The sequence below is a fragment of the Dryobates pubescens genome, chromosome 20 (assembly GCF_014839835.1).
Source record: "Dryobates pubescens isolate bDryPub1 chromosome 20, bDryPub1.pri, whole genome shotgun sequence".
Classification (NCBI taxonomy): domain Eukaryota; kingdom Metazoa; phylum Chordata; class Aves; order Piciformes; family Picidae; genus Dryobates; species Dryobates pubescens.
In genome coordinates this window covers 817493-838008 of record NC_071631.1, presented here as the reverse complement: position 1 = coordinate 838008, position 20516 = coordinate 817493, and the positions used below count along the sequence as shown (strand labels likewise).

The 20516-nt window shown below is 57.5% G+C and overlaps 2 protein-coding genes across 2 annotated transcripts; both read left to right on the top strand.

Annotated features, from left to right (window-relative positions):
• The first annotated feature begins 5935 nt into the window (after nt 1-5935).
• DHDDS (dehydrodolichyl diphosphate synthase subunit) lies at nt 5936-14383 on the top strand. The gene is made up of 8 exons (XM_009908461.2): nt 5936-6422; nt 7341-7457; nt 7701-7843; nt 8378-8494; nt 9157-9258; nt 9881-9995; nt 12177-12284; nt 12466-14383. The coding sequence occupies exons 1-8, from the start codon at nt 6360-6362 to the stop codon at nt 12700-12702; spliced, it is 1002 nt and encodes a 333-aa protein (XP_009906763.1). The 5' UTR covers nt 5936-6359; the 3' UTR covers nt 12703-14383.
• Nucleotides 14384-15768: 1385 nt separating this feature from the next.
• Nucleotides 15769-18792, top strand: HMGN2 (high mobility group nucleosomal binding domain 2). The gene is made up of 6 exons (XM_054170638.1): nt 15769-16012; nt 16921-16965; nt 17361-17390; nt 17634-17684; nt 18234-18329; nt 18751-18792. The coding sequence occupies exons 1-6, from the start codon at nt 15998-16000 to the stop codon at nt 18784-18786; spliced, it is 273 nt and encodes a 90-aa protein (XP_054026613.1). The 5' UTR covers nt 15769-15997; the 3' UTR covers nt 18787-18792.
• Nucleotides 18793-20516: the final 1724 nt, after the last annotated feature.

The following is a 20516-nucleotide window of genomic DNA, read 5'->3' as shown; positions in this document are numbered from 1 at the left end:
GGCTTCCACCGGGCTCAAAAGGCTTTGGCAAGGCGAGGGGCAGCCGGGGGGGAGGGGGGGAGGGGCGGGAGGAAGGAGGGCAAGGGGAAGGACTGGGGAGGGATGACGGCAAGGCTAACAGCAGGGACCTGGTGTCCCTGCACAGATCTTTTCCCTCCCCTGCTCCCTTCCCAGCCCTGTTTTAACTGGGAGGGCTTGTTCCAAAACCAGCACCCAGCACATCTCTTCCAGCTGAGGAAACTAAACCCAACCATATTGGATTTCATTTTCATTCGCCCAAGTGAAGCCAGGCAGTGGTGTCTCTGGGAGGAGGAGCAGAGAAACAGCATCTCAGGGAGGAGCTCTCACAGCTCCTTGTTCTCCTGAGCTTCAAACAGGCCCTGGCACAGCTTGGATGGGCTGCAGGAGACCCTTCCCCATGCCTGCTCCATCCCTCTGCCCCAAGGAGAGAGGCCAAGGGGAGAAGGCTGGCTGCAGAGGGCTGGGGAGATGCCCATGGGGGGACCCTCTGCTCCTCACAGCTCCTTGCTTGAGGAGCTGCAGTTTTTCCATGGTCACCCACTGCTGAAAGCAGCAGAGCTCAGATTTGGGCTCAGCCTGGGAGGATCTGGGGCATCTCTCGGGGCTGGGCTCACACTTACTGTCTGCTTGTTGGGTTTGGGGGAGATCAGGTCAAAAGAAACCCACTTTTGGGTTGTTTTTTTGGTCCCCTAAGCCTTCCCCCAGGTGCCAGCCCAAGGTGTTTTTCTGCAGCCATCTCCTCCCCTCTGAGGCTTCTCCCTGCCTCCAAAAGGTGGAGCTGGGCAGCAGGAGGGTTTCCTGGAGCACAAATGCTCTTTGTTACACCTGGGGCAGCAGCCATGGGGCAGAGCCAGCTCCCAGGGACGTTGCTGGCAACATTTCCCTGGGAAGCTGCACATGAAACCCACCCAGGGCTCAGGCAGCTCCAGCTGTGCCTCGACCCAGGCTGCCTGGCTCTGGAGCCAGCACCCTGCCCCTGCTCCTCCTGCCCAGCCCAGGCTGCTCCCAAACCAAAGGCTGCTGGGCTGAGCCTTCCCAGGGGCAGAGGAAAGGGCTCCCCCCAGCTGGTTGGTGGCTGCTGCCCTCCTTCCCCAGCAGCCCCCCCTCCAAGTCTTGCCTTTATTTATTGGCCCCAGTGGACAGGTTCCTGTCCTGGGGCAGCCATCCCCTGGCCATGCTGAAGCCAAGACCAAGTGAAAGCTGCACTAGGACGTGCGTGAGTGACGTATCCTTGGGGGTGTTCCTTGTCTTTGGGGTTATCTGGGGGGGATTCTGGGGGGTTTTTTTTGGGGGGGGAGGGAGGCTGTGGGTGGTTAATTTTTTTTTCTTCTTCTTCTTTTTTTTTTTTTAATATAAATATTCTGTTCTTGTATTTTTGTATATGTTAATCTTTAAGGAGAAAGAAAGAAAGAGAGGGAAAATAGGAAAAGAAAAAGGAAAAAGAGAAAAAGGAAAAGGAAAAAAAAAAGGGAAAAAAAAGAGAGAGAGAAAGGACAAAATTCCTGCAACTTATTCTCAGGTATTTGAGCAATCTCAGGGATAAAAATGCCTCTGGAGCCCAGTGCTGGACAGACAGGAGGGGGTTTTATGTTTTCCAGCAGCACAAAGATGTGACAAAGTTTGTACTGGAAGTGTAGCTCTCCCTCACTGATGCAGGACTGACCCTGTCCAGCTTTCCTCTGTGGGTTTGGGGTTGGGGGGGGGGGGTGTTTTTGGGATGTATTTGGGATTTTGCTTTCTTTTTGACTGTATTTTAATAGAGTCTCTTTGCCCTTCCCTGTGGACTGAGGAGGAATTTGGCTCTGCAGATCCATGTGCAGGGATGGAGAAGCCAGGCAGTGCCATGGGGCAGGGAACCAGCTGCTAGAGCCTGTGTTGGCTCCCCAACTCCAGATTTCCTCCCAGCCCAGTGGCTTTTGAGGACTGTCCTCCATTTCTCTCTCCTGTTCACTCTCACAAATCCCCTTCCCACCATCCCAGTGGGAATGCTCCAGTCTGCCCCATGCCCAAGTCCTCCCATTGCCCGGGGGCTGGGATGTTGCACAGGCTCCCAGCAGGCTGCTGCTGTTTGGCTGGGGGTTGGAAAGCCAGAGGATGGGGGTGCCCAGCCTGTTCAGGGGGCCCCAGCCCAGGCAAGGGGACATGGCAAAAGGTGACAGCAGTATGGGAGGCTCTTGGGAGCCTGAGGGTTTTCTTCAAACCCCTGCCCTAACCTGCCCTCAAGCAAAAGGCTACCTGAGACCTCCTGGGGTAAAGGACCTGGTGCCAAGGTCGGATCCAAGTCCCAGGGAGGTACAACTGCTCCATCTTTCTCCTCCCTTCCTGGCTTTCCCCAGATTCTGGCTGACAATGGCCAGGGAAAACTCCTGGTCCCTGGTCTGGGGGCACTAGGACTCCACTTTGCAGCTTGGGGCTGGCTGGAGCCTTCCCAGGGAGGGTGTCCTGCCGTGCTGGTGGCTCAGGCCGCGGGCAAGGCTTCTGCTGGTGTGTAGGTAGTGGTAGGTTTAGCTGTAGAGCAGGGCTGGAGCAGGTGAGGAGCACCAACTCCACGCTGCCCGCTGGGCATGGCTCTGCCCCGGGCGCGCAGACGGAGGGCAGCTCCCCAGCTGCTCACCTGCCCTGCTGCAGTAGTTTCAGTGGTGAGGTGGTGGTGCTCTGCTCGGGAGGGTGGGGGTGGGGGTGTGGAAGGACATCTTTAGTTCTTGACTAGCAATGGGATCTATACAGAACTGCTTCAGGCTTTTGTCTGCACGGGGTAAATGCAATAGAGAGCTCCAGGGCTGTGTCCCCAACCCGGGCCTGGGTCCCGCTGCTGCCTCGCAGGGGGGCTGATGGCCTTCCCCTGGCACCTCTGTTGTGCCAGGGAAACTGCTGCCCCCTTCCCTCCCCCTCCCCCCCCCCCGACCCCCCTAATTCTTGTATCTGTCTTGGAAGAATCATGTAGGACCTTTCCCACCCCCTCCCCGTGTAATGGTTTGGTGATTTTTCTGCTAGCTGTCTCGTGTGTAAATAACCTCTGTAAAGCTTTCCACTTTCTCTCAGTGTTCTCCTTGATTATTGTTTACAAATGGAAGAGGAATAATAGTAATAAAAATGATAAAAATAGCCAAAGCATCTAATAGGTCATGGGCCAGGGAGAGAGGATCTTCTCTGTAGACTCTGCCTTGCAGCTCTGTGTGGGGATATGAGCTCTGGCACCATCCCTGTCCTAGGCTACAGCAAATAGCAACCAGCTCAGAGAATCGCTCAGGTTACCCCTGGGGCCAGCGTGGTGCTGGCATCCAAGAGCACAGGGATTTGCTTTATCTGCAGAGGGAAGCCAGGCTGGAGAGGGTGGGATCGATCCACCACCCCTCCTCACCGTGGTTCTCCCTCTGTCTTGACAATAATTAACTCGCTGCATCATCCCCCACCCTGCCCAGGCTCGGCTCGCAGGCGCTGGGCACTATGCATGAGGGCAGAGGGGAGAGGCAGAACACTCAGGGTCCTGCTCTAACCCAGGAGCATTTGAATGTATGAGATAAAACTGCGTCCCTCACGAGATAGGGGAGGGAGCCTCCCCGGCTGGGAAAACCCTTTTGAGTCACAAGATTGTCTCGGAGGACACAGAAGAATGTAATCCATGTTTACTGCTAGCAACCAAAGCTTGTTTGTGTCAAACTCTTGAGTTTGTATCGAGTGGGTGGGAGGGAGGGGGGGACGGGGGTGGTCTGTGTGGGGGTCAGGGCTTACCCTGACTCCCAAAGAGATTTCCTGCTGGATTCCCTGCAGCAAGATCCCTTGCTGTGGGTTCCCCCACACCTCCCCCCCCTTCCTTTCACTTTTTATTTTGTGTTTGTACCGAGTATGTCAAAGGTTGGTGGTTGGTGGTTTTTATTGTTTTCTTTTCTGGAAAAAAAAAATTAATAAAGACCATGGGCAATGGCTGCTGCTGTTCTGAGCCTGCTTCCTCTCCTTCCTTTCCCTCCCCGGGGCTTGGGCAGCCTACATCCAAACCGGGGGCTGCCTGCGCAGAGGTGGAGGGAGGGCTGGGAACTGGGACACCCAAAGCTGCCTCGACCAGCAGCCAACCACCCCGGCCACGCTGCCAGCCCCCCATGCCCCCCGGCCACGCTGCCAGCCCCCCATACCCCCCGGCCACGCTGCCAGCCCCCCATGCCCCTCGGCCACGCTGCCAGCCCCCCATGCCCCCCGGCCACGCTGCCAGCCCCCCATACCCACCCTGGCCTTGCTACCAGCCCCTCCCCCCACTGATTCCCCCAGTCCCTCACGACCAACTCAGGCCCAGCCTGCACACCCCAGTCCCACCAGACTACCCCAACTCTGGCCCAGCCCTATCAACCCCCAGCCCTCCATACCGGCTCCGGCCTGCAGCCCTCCCACAAGCACCCAGGCTCTGCCCCTAGGCCAAGCCGACTCCCGTCTCCGGCCTGTAGCTGCCGCACAGCCGCACCGCCCCGGCCGCGCTCCTCCGGCCCCCCCTGCCCTGGGCCGCCCCGGCCCGGCCGCGCTCCTCCGGCCCCCTCCGGCCCCCCCCTGCCCTGGGCTGCCCTGGGCCGCCCCGCCCCGGCCGCGCTCCTCCGGCCCCCCCCGCCCTGGGCCCCCCCTGCCCTGGGGCGCCCCGGCCCCCTCCGGCCCCCCCCCTGCCCTGGGCTGCCCTGGGCCGCCCCGCCCCGGCCGCGCTCCTCCGGCCCCCCCTGCCCTGGGCCCCCCCCGCCCTGGGCCGCCCCGCCCCGGCCGCGCTCCTCCGGCCCCACCCCTGCCCCGCTAAGGGCTCAGCCGCGGCGGCCACAGCCCCTCCGGCCCCGCCCCCGTGCACGCGCCCGGCCCCGCCCCGCGGCGCAGGCTGATGACGTCAGCGGAAGCGCACGTCAGCCTCCGCGGGGGCTGAGGCGGCGCCGCCGGCAGAGAGAGCTAACGGCGGCGGCGGGCAGCGGGGCGGCTCCTCGGCTTTGGCGTGCGGGAGGTCTCCTTCCTGCCCCCGCGGCCCTTCCGCCGGGCTGCTTCCTTTCCCCTCGCGGAGCCGGGGCAGGTCTGAGGCGGGCCGCGGCCCCGCCGTCAGCGGGAGATCCGGCGGCCGGGCCCGAGGGACGGCGCCTAGGCTCCGCTGTCCGCTTCCCGTCTGCCCCGTGCCTGGCGGGGAAGGCTGCGGAGAGGCTGCCTCGCCCAGACGCTGGTCCGGGTATCTTCCTTCTCACTTCTCTTCCACCTCTGCTTGGTACCGTTGGTGAGTGTTGGCCCGGCTGTCGGTGGGGAGAATGCCCCTCGGCGGGGAGCGGCCGGAGGGGGCTACATTCTCCCGGCTGCACCCTGTCCGCTGGGCAGGAGCGAGTCGTGGCTTTTCTGGTGCTCAGTCCCTCGCTGATAGACGTGGGGCTTCCTGGTGAAGCGTGTTCTTTAAGATGGAAGCATGAATTCGAGTGTAAAAGCCTGATTGCTGTTAGCAGCCGAAGGTGGCTTTGGAGAGGGACGTGATTTCAGCCTGAGCTGTTCAAGGCGGGCGTTAAGAGCTTTAGGAACAGAACCAGAGGGTCAGCAGTTCCTTGCCTTAATGTTTTGTGGTTGCATCTGTGGCTTGCCAGCCCTTCCTGAGGGGACAGGCAAGAAAATGAATGCCATCAATGAGTGGAATTTGAATCTGGTTTGATCCCTGAATGGGCACTGGGTGGTTGGGTCTGGACTGTTGCCCCCACAGCTCTCCCTTCATTGCTGCTTTGTCCATGTCCTGGGGCTCTGAGCTGAGAGAGCTGAAGGTTAAGGTGGAGTTTCAGCAAGCTCGTGGTAGCTCAAAGCAGATCTTGGCATTTGATGTGCAGGTAGAGAGGTAAAAATCCAATGGTTTTATGGCTCTGGGGGCTTAGGTCCTCTAATTGTGGAGGAAGAAGGAGACTCAGTAGTGCCACAAGTGCAGGGCAGGTGGTGGTGGAGATGATTGCTTCATTTGAAGGGTTTCCAAGAGCTCCAACACAAGAACAGTGAAGGGCAGTTCGTGCTGCTGCCACCTTGGGGCTCACCTGGTGGGAGCCCACCTGTGGGTCTGTGCTCCCACAGCAGCCAGTCTGGCTGGAAAGCACAGCAGAGGTTTTCCTTGCTACCAGCTGGGGCAGAACCCAACTCTGCTGACACACAGCTGGAAAATTCCAGAGCTGGTTTCTCAGCTTCCCTGGTGTCTGCATATCACAGGTGATTAAAAAGGGCTCCAGAGCAGCTACTCAAAGCCTCCTTTCCCCAAGCTGATGGTTTGGTGGTGTTGCTTTGGGTTTGGACAGAACCTCCTGTACCTCTAACCCCTTTATTTTCATCCTTCTGTTGCAAAAGAAAAGGAGCTGTGGGGAGAGATGTCGTGGATCAGAGAGGGCGAGCTGACCATCCTAGAGAGGTTTTGTGCCAACATCATTAAGGTAAGGAAGGAGTTTGGCTGCCTGGGTGCAGAGCTGGCAGGTCCCTCAGGGCTGAGAGTGGCTGCTCAGCTCCAGCAAGGTCATGGTGCTGGCAGGGGGTGCTTGCTAATGCTGGCACTTGGGTGCACATCCCCAGACAGCAGCCAAGGATGGAAAATTACTTCAGCTGAGTCTTGCAAATGAGCGAGGAGGCTGTGGGCAGCACTTGCCAGTAATGAGCTTACACTCCCAGCCTCCCCTGCTTTGTGCCCTTGCTGATGAGTGCAGGGCGTGGGAAGGAGGCAGAGAAGCAAACTGGTGGTGCTGTGAGGCTGAGAAGTGCAGCTGAGGTTCTGCTGAGTAACAGCACAGCAGCTGCAGGGAGATTCTGGCCTTGCTCAGGCTGCTGCCCTCCCTGCAGGATCTGTGCAGACCTAGTGAGGTCAGTGGAAAGCAATCCTCCACTTAAAGGTGGGGAAGGCTCATGACCTCCTTTGTGTCCTTGTGGATTGTGGCTGGGGAAATGCTCTTGAGCTCTGGGACACAAAGCACTTCACAGTTCCAGCAGCATGGAGCTCTGTGCCCTGCCTGTGGCTGCAGGGGGCTGGCTGTGGCAGTGCTGCTGTCTCCTGAGTGCTGCAGTTCTCTGTCTTGATAGGATCAGGGAGGGTAAAGCTGCTTTTCAGTGCAGGCTTTTACCTTCCTGCCTTTTAGAGAGCCTAAACTGGGACTAGCAAAGAGGTAATCAGCATCTGGCTCTTTCCAGCTCCAGGCTTGAAGCTGGGGGCTGGTTGTTACACCCCTACAGATGGTGCCACCAGGAGCAGAGGGACTAAGCTCTCTGTGGTGCAAGATGCTGGCTGCTCACTTTCTGCTCTGTTCTTTCTCCTTCCCTGGGCTGTTGTCCCTCTGCTCTCCTGTGGCTCTCCTCTCCCCCAGGCAGGCCCGATGCCCAAGCACGTTGCCTTCATCATGGATGGCAACCGCCGCTACGCCCAGAAGTGCCACGTGGAGAGGCAGCAGGGGCACTCCCAGGGCTTTGATAAGCTGGCACAGGTGAGAAAGGGGTTTGTGGCTTGATGTTGTGTGGTGAAAGGTTGAGCCACAGCCACCAGATGACTTTTTACTGCTTGACTGCTGTGTTGTGTTGCTTTTCTTCACTGGAGTCGGGCTCGTGCTTGGAGCTGGGGTTGCTCACCAGGGTTCTGAGCTGCAGCTCCTCTCTCTCTGTGCTCTGGCTGGCTCTGGAGTCTGCTTCTCTGAGTTCTGTTTTCCACTCTGCTTGGGTTTGTTTTGCAGACACTCAGGTGGTGTCTGAACCTGGGCATCAGGGAGGTCACTGTCTATGCCTTCAGCATTGAGAACTTCAAACGTTCCCAGGAGGAGGTGGACGGGCTGATGGATCTGGCCAGGCAGAAGTTCAGCCGCCTGCTGGAGGAGCAGTAAGAACCCTCTGAGGGGTGTCCCACAGGGTGGAAAGGAAGCAGAACATGATTAAAAGGTGTTGCAGGGATGTTAGAAGTTGTGAAAAGGGATTAAATGAGGGAAATGGTTCTCCAGCTAAAGACTTGGGTTGAGGAGCTCTGCACATCCCATCCCAGTAAGCAGCTCCTGAGCACAGACAGTGCCCCTGCACACCAGATTTGTGTCACTGTGCCAAGCAGCTGGGACAGGACAGCTTTTGGAGGAGCACAGCGCCATTAGAAACTCCTGCAGGGCACTGAAGTGCTTGGTAGATGCTCTGCTGGAGTGCCAAAGCCATGCCTTGACTCCTTGCTGGAGCAGGCATGGATGATTTCCTGCCTTGTGACGTTCGCTCCCCAGCCCACCTTGCCTGACAGCAGCAAGCAGCTGTGCTGCTCTGTGGGTGACCATTCATTTGTGATCAATTACAGATGCCCAGTTCTGCTTTGGTGGGTGTTAGGCAGAGAGAACACAGCAGAGTGCAGGGTCCTGACTCTTGTCTCTGGCTGTAGGGAGAACCTGAAGAAGCATGGAGTGTGCATCCGTGTCCTCGGGGACCTGCCCCTGCTGCCCCTGGACATCCAGGAGCTGATTGCCCAAGCTGTGCTGGCCACTAGGAACTACAACAAGTAAGGAGCACAGTTTGAGGGGGCTGATACCTCACATCTTCCTCTTCTACTTGAAGTCTGAGTCTTGGCAGATCTTCTCCACCCTTTTTCTTTAACTTCTTTGCCCTGCAAGCCCAAGCATTGCCCCTGGGCTCAGCACTGCTGGGGGCACACCTTGGGTACTGGGGGCATCACTCCCAGAAGGACACTGAGGGGATGGACAATGAAGCTGGGGAAGGGTCTGGAGAGCAAGGCTGGGGAGGAGCAGCTGAGGGAGCTGGAGAAAGGAGGCTGAGGGGAGACCTGCACCTCCCTGAGAGGAGGCTGCAGCCAGGTGGGGTTGGTCTCTTTTTCCTTGTAACAAGTGATAGAATGAGAGGGAATGGCCTCAAGTTGCACTGAGGGAGGTTTAGGTTGGATATTAGAAGAGACTTCTTCCCTGGGAGGGTTCTCAAAGCCTGGCCCAGGCTGCCCTTGGAGGAGGCTGAATCCCATCCCTGAAGGTCTTTGCGAGAGGCAGAGCTGTGCTGCCGAGTGTTTAGCCCCAGCCTTGGCAGAGCTGGAGAATGGTTGGGCTCAATGATCTGAAAGGGCTTTTCCATACTCCAACTGTTGTAGATGTTCTCTCTGCCACCCCCTGGACCTTCCTGGTGTTGGCATTCCACACTTTCCCCTCTTTTCAGATGCTTTCTGAATGTCTGCTTTGCTTACACCTCGAGACACGAGATCAGCAACGCCGTCAGGGAGATGGCCTGGGGGGTGGAGCAAGGCCTGCTGGAACCCAGGTAACTCCTGGCCCAGGGTGCTGAGAGCTTCCCACCTACACCTTTATTAACCACCTCTCAGGAGCCAAGTGGCTTTTCAGCAGAGCTCATGAAACCAGCGTGACTGGAAGGAGTGACCTGAAAGTTACTGCTGCGCTGTTTGGTTTTTGTTACTTGGGTTGCTGTGGTGACAGAAACACAACCAAGAGAGAGGAGGAATTGGGTCTGTGGCTCAAGTGAGTCTGAATGGGAGGGCAGATTTCTGTGCCACAACAATTGGCTGCTGGGCTGGCAGACTTTAGCTATGAGGTCAAACAAACAGATGAATCATGACTGCTGAGCTGTTTCTCCACCCTGGAGGAGATGGAGGAGTTAGAACTTTGCTCTCTGCTCCAGATGGAAGTCCTCACAGTCTGCTTCCACCACTGTGTTGGGTTTCAAAGAGCATGGAGGGGGTGGGGGGAATGCTCTGGGGGCTAAAAGAGCATTAGAGGTGGCCTGGGGAGCAGTGGCCATCAGGAGTGAGGTGATGACTGGCTGTGGCACTGCTCCACCGCTCGGGCTGCAGCTGCAGCCCCTCAGTCACTGCCATCCTGTGCTGGGTGAGGGCAGGGATCTCACTGAGCTGCCTCTGTCCCCTCAGTGACGTGTCAGAAGCGCTGCTGGATCAGTGTCTGTACACCAGCAACTCCCCTGACCCTGACCTGCTGATCAGGACCTCTGGAGAGGTTCGCCTGAGTGATTTCTTGCTCTGGCAGGTAAAGTCTTTGCTTCCTCCTGGAAATGCTCCCTTGGTGCCCCAGTGCTCTGCTTGCTTCAGCTGTCAGCCAGCACAGGGCTCTCACCCTTGCTGTGCTAGGGATTAGATGACTTCTTGGATGGATTCATGGAGTGCTGGAGCACCTCTGAGGAGTGTTGCCTGCAGCCTTAAACACCTTGCAGCACAAGTCTGAGATGGTATCAGCCTGAAAGCAGTGAGTGAGAAATGGCAGCTTGGTCTGACAGCAGACAAGGGAATCCTGAACTGCTCCTCCTTGTGCTCCTCCTCCCACACTTAGATGGTTCCTCATTTGCTTGGCAAACTCCTGGCTTTGCCTCACTTAACCTGGGAATATGTTTCCTGGGATGAGGAAGTCCCAGGAAGGATTTCTAGACTCCTGGGAGAGATGTGTGTCACCTGTCAGCTGGAGCTGTGACCTTACAACCTCCATGGCATGGATGTGCCTGACTGGTCACAGACCATCAGAGTGAAACAGGAGCCCCACACCAAGGTTCTGAGGATGGTGAAGCCAGCTTGGTGTGGCTGGGCTGGTAAACTCAACCCCAGCAGGCTCTGCATGCACACTGAGTGCAGATATTTGCAGTTTCAGCACCCAGAGCTGCTTTCAGTTCCCAGTTGCACAGTTTGGAGCCAAACCCCAACTGCCTTTAAGCAGCCACATCAAATGCACCTGCTCCAAGTGCCTTCACTGGTGAGCTGACAGGAGCTGTCTGCTGCCTTCCAAGGCATTTCCCTCTCCTCCCTGGATTTTTGGGCACACCTGCACCCTGGATGGGTGTCAATGCCATGAACTAACCTTTTGCTTGCTCCTCTTGGTGGTAGCCCTGCCAGAGGTGCCTTGGAGCTTGTAAGTGCTGAAGCATTCCTGAGGTCAGTGCTGTGTGTGTCAGGTTGGCATGGTGCCCCTCTGCCATGCCATGGATTGCAGCAGAGGAGGATGTGTGCTCATGCTGCTGCTGTGCCAGCTCACACCCCACAGCTCAAGAGCTTGTGTGTCCTGACAGCCCCCAAATGGGAGGAAATTTGGCTTCAGGATCATTCTCTGACTTCAAAGAATGTGCCCTTTGGAACAGGCTGCCCAGGGAGGTTGTGGCTGTCCCCTCCCTGGAGGTGTTCAAGGCCAGGTTGGATGAGGCCTTGAGACCCTGGGCTGGTGGGAGGGGGTCCCCATGGCAGGGGGTTGGAACTGGATGATTTTTAAGGTCCCTTCCAACCCAAACCATTCTATGAGTTCTTGGTGAGCTGGTGAGAGCAAAACCAACCCTCCCAACCCAAACCCCTCTGTGACACTAAGCTTTTCTGTAGCCCTGGAGCTGCCCAGAGAGGTTGTGGAGTCTCCTTCTCTGGAGGGATTCCAAACCCACCTGGCTGTGTTCCTGTGTGCCCTGCCCTGGGTGACCCTGCTCTGGCAGGGGGGTTGGTCTGGATGATCTCTGGAGGTCTCTTCCAACCCTACCACTCTGTGGTTCTGTGAGCTTTGAGAGTCATTCAGAGTCCTTTTAAGTTAGATTTTGGGGTGATGGTCCCAGGAACACATTGAGCCAAAACTTTGAGGAACCTGAGGGCAGAAGTAGGCTTTCAGTGGAAATCTTGCACCTTGCAGCTCCAGGGTGGCTTCAGTGCACCACAACTCTTCAGAGTCATTAAGCACTTGAAATGCCAGGAGTGGGCAGCAAGGGGTGGCAGGAGATGTCCTTTGATGAATGGCTTAAATGTCATCTCCTGATCCTCACTGCATCTCTGACTCCCTTAACTCAGCCTTGGGTAGCCCAGAGTTGCTATTTTAGTTTGTTGGAAGTCTGTGATGCTTAAGCTATCAAAATACCTCTGTGAAGACCAGCACAGCACCAGGCAGAATTCTGCTGGTGCCTTGCAGGAGGCTGAGTGGTGTCCCAGCATGAAAAGCTGATTGGAAGGCCTCTACCTTGTGTCACTTCAAACTCCCCTGGCTGGTGCTGATTTCACTGTATCCCAGAATGCCAGGTTGGAAGGGACCCCAAGGGTCATCTGGTCCAACCTTCATGTTAAGCAGAATCCTCAAACACAGCCTTGGCAAAGCCTCTGTGGGCAAACCAGCAGAGTTTTGATCACCAGAGCTGCCCTTGGTGACCTGTGCCTCGCAGGATGCTTCAGCCTGTGGTGCTCTTGCTTTCTGCAGACATCCCACTCCTGCCTGGTGTTTCAGTCAGTCTTGTGGCCAGAATACTCCTTTTGGAACTTGTGTGAGGCTATCCTTCGGTTCCAGATGAACTACAGTGCCCTGCAGGTAAGGGAGCCCACAGGGGATGGAAGGCTCAGCTCTCTCCTTCCAGCCTGACCTTGCAGCAGAGGTTCTCCAACCCTCTGATCATCTCTGCGGCCCTCCCCTGGGCCCGCTCCGGCAGGTCTGTGACAAGGTGAGCTGGAAGGCCTGGAAAGTGCTAATGCTCTCCTGCTTTTCACTCCAGAAGGCCAGAGACTCCTACATGGAGGAGAGGAGGCGGCAGCAGATGGAAAGGGATCAGGCCTACGTGGCACAGAAGCTGCAGCAGGAAGGGCTGGCGTCCCACGGAGACTCTCAGCGCTGCCGGACGCTGCTGCAGAAGTGCAGAGCCATGAGGGAGCAGAGGATCCAGGGCTTCCTGCAGGCTCTGGAGCACAAGAGAGTGGACTTCTTCGAGAGGTTGTGTCCAGTGTCTGCGTGACACAGGTGCTGGGTGGCTCCTGGGAAGACAGGGACCAGCTGCTGCCCAGAGCGGTTCCCTCGGGGTGGCGCCCCTGTGGGTGTCCCCAGGGCCCCTGTGGGTGTCCCCAGGGCCGCTGTGGGTGTCCCCAGGGCAGGAGCAGAGCACTGTGACCCTCCCCAGGGCTGTGGGTGCTGCTGGGCAGGGTGATGCCGTCCTGTCTTACCTCCCTGCCCCCGTGATGGAGAAGGCACACAGCCCACCACAGCTCTGCTGCTTGGCCCGCCACAGCCCTGCCTGTTTGGACTAAAATGAGCCCCCAGTTCTGTCTGACTCCTCGTGAGCTGGCCCAGACAAACCAGTTCAGCCCTGTTAAATCAGACTGGGCTGGGATTCTGTCCATGGCTTCACAGCAGTGGATCTCCTGCTGAGATTTTTCTCTGCTACCCCTGAAGTGGAGCCTTGCTTTCTGTAGGCAGAGGATTATTGCTGCTGTGGAAGGCAGCCCTGTGCCAAGCAGGGGCAGAGAGATTCCCCACACCAGAATGGCATCTTGTCTTCTCCCTGCCTGGCTCTGTTGGCTTTCATCTGTCTGCTCTTGGCTCCCCAGGAGCTAAAGCAAGGTGTTGGCAGCCTGGCTGGCAAGAGAACAAAGATCCTCCAGAGCTTCCCCAGCCCTGCAACCCCTCCTGAGCAGTGCACGTGGGGGAAAACCCTCAAATGCTGGTGTTGGAACAAACTGTGCCCAGGAAAGGCTCTGAGCAGGCAAGGAGAAAGGATTGGTTGGGAATTAGCTTCGTGGTTTAAAAAGGAAAAAGAAATGAGCTCAACCTAGGTGATGGACAGGGTAAGCTGAATCCCTGTGAGCCCTGAGAGCCATGACTTAACATCCTGTTTCCAGGGAACGGGGGGAGCCCAGATGAGGAATACAGTAGCCAAACCCAACCTGTGAGCCCAGCCAAGAGGGTTTAGAAAAGCCCTTGAGCTGCCTGTGCTGGGAGTGGCTGCAGCAGCTGTGGGGTGTTGTTTGTTCTCACTTTTCCATCAGGCAGGGAGGGAGGACTAAGCCCAATTCCAAGATTGTTTCCGTCCCCGTGGTCAAAATCAGAGGAGATGTCTGGATTCTTGTTTCTGATGCACACAGAGGTGCAGCAGGGGCAGCTTTGGCTGCTGCTAGAGGGTTCCTGTTTCCCTCCAGGTGAAAACTATAGAAAACAGACTTGGGAAGTGCTTCACACTCAGCTCTTTGAATGTGATGGTGAGGAGGAGAACTCCACTGTCAAATGGTGAATAAAGCATGCTGGTAGCAAAGTCACTTGGGAAAACCAGAGAACCATTTGAAAATGCAGAGAGATTCTTGTTCTCAAGGTGTGGTGAAGTTGGCTTCCAGATCTGCTATCCCATCCTTCAGCCTCTGCCAGACTCTCCCAATTGCTTCCATCCAACAGGAAGCAGAGGGGAGGGCTGTGTGCTTTGCTTTTTTGCAGTCTAGTGTGAGCTGTTTGCTGCCTCCAGGCTTGGCTGAACCAAGACTCCATGCATGTCCCTCCTCTTAGGAAGTAGCTTGGATAAGGTCATGCCAAGGGGCTGGGAGTTACTCATTTTGCTGCATTTTCTTTTCTTGGGCCTCACATTTCAGGAAGCTGCCTGTGGAAATAGCTTATTCTCCATGCATCACAGAATGGTAGGGGTTGGAAGGGACCTCTGGAGACCTAGTCCAACCTCTCTGCTGCACCAGGGTCACCCACAGCAGGTTGCCCAGGATCATAGAATCACAAAATTGTGTCAGGGTTGGAAGGGACCTCAAGGCTCATCCAGTTCCAACCCCCCTGCCATGGGCACCTCACACTACAGCAGGGTGCCCAGAGCCACAGCCAGCCTGGCCTTAAAGGCCTCCAGGGATGAGGCTTCCACCACCTCCCTGGGCAACCTGTGCCAGGCTCTCACCACCCTCCTGGGGAAGAACTTCCTCACATCCAATCTGAACCATCCAGGTGGGTTTGGAATCTCTCCAGAGAAGGAGACTCCACAACCTCTCTGGGCAGTTGAGACCTGAGGTTACCTGAGGGGGTGAAATGTGCTCCGGGGGTGGTCCCTGGATGGGGTTCCACTGAAGGGTCCATGCTAGGAGCACAGGGAGGTGTCTGTAGGGAACGAATGGATTGTGGCCATCCCGGTGTGAGGAAGGGCTCCTGCCGGGAGCAGCCCAGCTCTGCAGCTGCCTTGGTGCAGGTAACGGCTCCAGCTGCCAATATTTTTGTGTCATGTTCTTGCACTTTGGGGTTGCTTGGGTTTGGGTGGTGGTTTTCTGGGGGGGAAGGGGGGGGGGGGGTTGGTTTTATTCTTTTCCCCATCTCCTGTTCTCCCCTTCACATCCAACTCACCTCTCTCCCAGGGGCAAATAAAAGCCTCCTCCTGCTTCTCCCAGCCCCACAGCACCCCGGGGCTCCCCCAGCCCTGCTCTGTGCCTATGGGGGGGGGGGGTTGTGGCTGCCCTCCTAGGTGCTGAACGAACAGCTCCGCTCACCTGTGGGCTGCCCCGCGGGGGGGGGCGGGGGGGAGGGTCCCCTTTATATATATATTTATTTATTTATTAATCCTTTTCTCCATGTTTTCATTACCTGCTCCCCCCCCCGCCCCCAGCCCCATTTCCCCTCCGTGTTTCCCGCCCGCGGGAAGGCGGCGGGAGGAAGGGATTGGGGGGGGGGGGGGGGGGGGGGGGAAGGGAGCGCGGAGGGGAGCGGGGGGGGGGGGTGGGCACGAGGCCCAGCTGCGCGCGCGCCGCCTCCTCCGCGCGCCCCCCTCCCATCCCCTCGCGCTCCCTCCCCGGCTGGCCCCACCCCACGTGACCCCGGCGGGCCAATGGGCGAGCGGGGCGGTGGGGATCCGGCTGGAACCGGTTGGGCCGCGTCCGGCTCTATATAAAACTTTATAAACAGCCGATTCAAATTAGTGGGGTCGGGAGCCCACGGAGCCAGCCGGCAGGGCAGCCCCCGCCGCGCCGCCCCTCCCCCGCGCGGCCGCCTCCGCTCCGCTCCTTCCCTATAGATTTGGGGTTTGGTTTATTATTTCCTTTTTTTTTTTTTTTTTAACTCCCCCTCCCTTCCCCCTTTTTCCCTTTCCCCCCTTCACTCCCTCCCTTCCCCCGCTCCGCTTCTCGCTGCCTCCTCCGCCGCCCCGGGCCGAGCGCTCCCGGCTCTCCCCCTCGCCCTCCCCCTTTTTTTTCTCTTCCCTCCGCCTTCTCCCTCCGCCCCCTCACGCCGCCCAGCCGAGCTCCTCTCTGCCTCACACACACAAAACACGCCCGCACGGAGCCATGCCGAAGAGAAAGGTACGTGGCGCCGGGGACAGCGGCGGTGGGAGCGGGCCGAGCCTGCCGCCCCTCTCCGCCGGTGGGGCCTACCGCTCCCGCTGCCCCCCCCGCAAGCCTCATCGCCGCTCGCCTGTGGAAGGGTGTGGGGGGGGCGGGACTAGGCGCTCATTCTCTCCCCCCCCCCCCCCCCCCTTCCTCCCTCCCCGTTCGGGGCGGTAACGGTTGTGAGGCCCCAACGGGGGTGGGGGCGGGGCGGCGGCGGCGCGGGGACCGTTACCGGGGGGGGGGGCGCTAACGGAGGGGGAAGAGGGGGAGGGGAGGAGTGGGGGTGGTGGGAGAGGAGCGGTGTGCGGCGCCGGTCCGATCCGGTTGGTTTTGGCGGGAGGTCGGGCTGAAGAGAGGAGGGGGAGGAGGATGGGGGGGTGGGCGGGGGGGAGGGGAGCGCCGGTGGGGCGGGAAAGGGCGGGAAGCGGCCGCGCGCCTGGCGCCCGGGAGGCTTTGCCGCCAAAACCGCCGCCCCGCGGGGGCAGCCGTGGGCGGGAGCGGGGCCTCCCTGAAGGGGCAGCGCTGCTCCCCCGCCCCTGCTGTGCCCCCCTCCTCATCCCCATCCCACGCTCCCGGGGGAGGCGGCTGCCCCCGCCCCGCCGTGGGGTGGGTCGGTGTCGGCCCGCCCCGGGAATCCCGCGGAGGAGGGAACCCGCCGGTGCCTCCCGCTCCGCCCCGGATCCCGGCGGCCTGCGGAGCGCCCGGGGGCAGCTGGGGGACTCCCGGCGGCCTGAGGCGTGGAGAAGGCCCAGCCCCCCCCCAGGGTGTGGGTTGGAAACGGTTGCTGTGCGGACGCGGGGGGGATGAACGCTAAGGGTGGGTGCGAGGGCTGAGCCTGGCTGCCCTTAACGCGTTGGTACAACTTGTGTGTCACGTCCTAGGCTGAAGGAGATACCAAGGGCGATAAGGCCAAAGTTAAGGATGAGGTAAGAAGTTCAATATTTAGAGAAAGTTTGATCCTGGAGTGTGGAGATTTAACTTCATTCGAAGCACAGGGACTGGGGAGCAGGCTAAGGCTTGGGCTTGGCTGGTGGTGACTTTTCAAAGTCTTTTAACCTTAATTGTGAGAACCCAACTTAATTCTTGTTAGCAGTGCTTTAGATGGGATGGTCTCCTGCTTCTTGAGAAACAGGGCAGGGGGGAAGGGGAACTAAAAGCCTGGGGGGGTTGCTGCTTTGAAAGGAGAGTTTCCCAAGAGTGGGGGGGGGAAATGGAACTGAAAACTGGGGTTTTACTACTTTGAGCTGAGAGCTACTCTGTACATGTTTGAGAGTTCATTTTCTATCACATTCAATTCAATTCTCTCTCCTCTCTTAAACAGCCACAACGGAGGTCAGCGAGGTTATCTGCTGTGAGTATTCTCTTGCTGAGCAGAGGTGACACAACCCTTGATAGCTCTTAAGCTTGAGCAGCTGTAAGGATGGAAAGTTCCTGCCTTGCTGCGTGGTTCTTGGAGGGTGGGGGAACAACTGACAGATCAGTGCTTCAGTTTTGACGCCTGTGGCTGGCTTTCCTAAAGCAGTTCACTGTTTGGCTGTATGCATGTCTTGGAATGGTTGGAATAACACAAGGTTGGGGTTTTTTTGTCTCACAGAAGCCTGCTCCTCCCAAGCCAGAGCCTAAACCTAAAAAGGCAGCTCCAAAGGTGAGTGGTTGTGTCAGCCAGAGATAGATGGGTGGTGAGCTTTAGATTTGTCCTGTCACAGAATCAGGGAATGGTTTGGATTGGAAGGGAGCTTAAAGCTCATCCAGGTCCAACCCCCTGCCATGGGCAGGGACACCTCCTGCACCTTCCTCTGGGCCAGGTTGCTCAAGGCCTCACCCAGCCTGGCTAATAAAATTACTAAGGCTGGCCAGTAACCAGTACAGCTGTGGCTGCCACCATGCACAGGGGTGACACTGAGCTGCACCTTCACTGCTGCTAAGCAGTGCAAAGTTTGCATTACAGCAAGGCCAAGTGGGGACTGCAGAGTTGCCTCCTCTGAAGCATGCAGACAGCTGTGTGCTGTGCTCTTCTGCAGGCCAGCGTCCAGCGCTGGGGCCGCAGAATGCTTCGGGTTGGGAAAGATCTTTAGGTTGACCAAGTCCAGAGGTTGGGTTTTGCAAAACCTTCTGGTTGGTGGATTCTTGTGGCTCAACAGCTGGCTGCTCACTTGTGACAACCATCTTGCATCATCTTCCCTTTGCTTTGCAGAAGAGTGAGAAGTTGCCCAAGGGAAAGAAGGGGAAAGGTGATGCTGGCAAGGAGGGGAACAACCCTGCAGAGAACGGAGATGCCAAAACAGACCAGGTAGAGCAGCGGCTCTGGCAGCTTGTCTGACACCAGCCTGCTAGTTCTTCCCCATCACACACAGGCAGGCCTGGGCTTGTGCTGACAAGAGGAATACTGCACAGTGGCTTAGAGCTGTTACTCGTGGCACTGACAGCACTGCTGCAGGTGTGGAGGGTGTGCGGCTTGGTTAGCAAGGAGTTAAGGCTGCCTGCTGGTTGGGGCTGCCACGTGAAAGTTGCTGTTGGGCCTTTCCTGAGAACACACAAAGCTGACATCTATCAAAGCAGCCTCGGGGTGGCCTCTTAGGATGCTTCAGGTGTTCAGCTTCATTCTGGTGGTGGTGCAGCCCAGGTGAGGCTGCTGCTGTTGGCAAAAGGGCTGCTGAGGACCAGGAGCCACCGGCTGCTGGTGCTGACTGCTCCCTGCTTCTCTCTTGCAGGCACAGAAAGCCGAGGGTGCTGGTGAAGCCAAGTGAAACCCAAGAGCAGAGAAGAAGTGTGAATTTTTGATAACTGTGTACTTCTGGTGACTGTACAGTTTGAAATACTATTTTTTATCAAGTTTTATAACAATGCAGACTTTTTGGTTGACTTTTTTTTAAGCTATGTTGTTAGCACACAGAGCGCTTCGTTGTTGTGTTGGGGTGGAGGGGGGTGGGGAGGGGGGCTGTTGGGGGGGTGGGGTGTCAAATGTCACTTAGTTTATTTCTCACAAGCTAAATTGGGGTAAGAAAAAGCTTTTTTGGGGTTTTCCTGGTTTCCCCCAGTTTTTGGGAGAAGGGAAGAGGAAGGGAATTCCTTCCTGCTGCACCTCAGCAGCTGAGTGAAGATCAAAGCTCCCGAGATGCCTTTTGCCGGCCCCACACCCACTGTTGCTTAGACCTTCTCTTTCCTTCCACACCCTCCTGGTTTTCCACAGACCCTAACACTCCAAACCACGGCAGAGCTGGCAGCTGGGGGCTCGCTGCTCACGCGGTGTCAGGTGTCTGATCAGGGATAGAAGGGCTCTAAAGGAGCCTCCACTTCCTCTTCCCCATGGCGCTGAAGCGAGCCTGCGGTGCCCTTCTGTTCCTCCCCGCCTCAGGGTAGGTTTGTGCCGAGTTGTCAAACAGCGTGCTCCATGTGAAACGTGTCCACCCTCACTCTAAACCTTTCCCCTCTGCAAGTATGAAATGAAGATTCCTCAGTTTTAGAGCCTCTTGTACCCTTGGGTAGTCCATGAAGGGAGGGGAGTTCGACGGTTGTTCAGTGTTGCCGGTTGTAGCCCATGTCCTGCCTAACTTGCCATGACTGTTCATGAAAAGTACCTTTAATAAAGCTGGATACAGTTTGGCCTGGACTGTTCTTGATGCCTTGCATGCTGCCCTTGCCCTTGCTTCCACGGATTCATAGAGTGGGTTGGAAGGGGCCTTGAAGTGGATCTAGTTTGTGTCAGGAGAAGCCTTGTTCTGCGTGTGCCAGGGCAGGGATTGTCCCTCTGCGCTGGGCACTGCACCTCAAATCCTGGGGCCAGTTTTGGGCCCCTCACTCCAACAGGGACATGGAGGGGCTGGAATGGGTGCAGAGAAGGGCAACAAAGCTGGGGAAGGGTTTGGAGAGCAGGGCTGGGGAGGAGCAGCTGAGGGAGCTGGGTTGTTCAGCCTGGAGAAGGAGCTGATAGGAGACTTCATTGCTCTCTGCAGCTCCCTGAAAGGGGGCTGGAGCCTGGTGGGGGTTGGTCTCTGCTCCCAAGGAAGAAGTGACAGCACAGGAGGAAATGGCCTCAAGTTGCACCAGGGCAGGTTTAGGTTGGCCATGAGGAACAATTTCTTCCACAGGACGGCTGTCCAGGCCTTGCCCAGGGCAGTGGTGGAGTCCCCATCCCTGGAGGGGTTTCAAAGCTGAGGAGATGTGGTGCTGAGGGCCATGGTTTGGTGGTGCCCTGGCAGTGCTGGGGTAAGGGCTGGGCTGAGTGACCTTAAAGCTCTCTTCCAACCAAAACGACTCTAGGACCCTCTGGCTGCCTTTGTATCCAGGCAGGGCTTTGCCAGCAGCCAAGAATTCATTTGAAGCATCTTAATGCAGATCATTAGCTCCAGGGCCAAGTGAGAGGCAGATTTCCTTACCTCAACATCCAGCTGGCTGCAGATGTTTGGAAACTGTTGGCTTACTGGGAGGCCCAACATGGAGCACGAAAGGGAATCTGTGGAGAGAAATCATCTCCATT

What these genes read in the sequence shown, in the direction of transcription:
- DHDDS (XM_009908461.2), top strand. Translation starts at nt 6,360, where the DNA reads ATGTCGTGGATCAGAGAGGGCGAGCTGACCATCCTAGAGAGGTTTTGT. An exon ending in GCCACTAGGAACTACAACAA is followed by an intron (nt 8,495 to 9,156) that starts GTAAGGAGCACA and finishes CCCTCTTTTCAG; the next exon opens with ATGCTTTCTGAATGTCTGCT. An exon ending in TGAACTACAGTGCCCTGCAG is followed by an intron (nt 12,285 to 12,465) that starts GTAAGGGAGCCC and finishes TTTTCACTCCAG; the next exon opens with AAGGCCAGAGACTCCTACAT.
- HMGN2 (XM_054170638.1), top strand. An exon ending in AGGCCAAAGTTAAGGATGAG is followed by an intron (nt 16,966 to 17,360) that starts GTAAGAAGTTCA and finishes TCTCTTAAACAG; the next exon opens with CCACAACGGAGGTCAGCGAG. An exon ending in GAGATGCCAAAACAGACCAG is followed by an intron (nt 18,330 to 18,750) that starts GTAGAGCAGCGG and finishes TCTCTCTTGCAG; the next exon opens with GCACAGAAAGCCGAGGGTGC.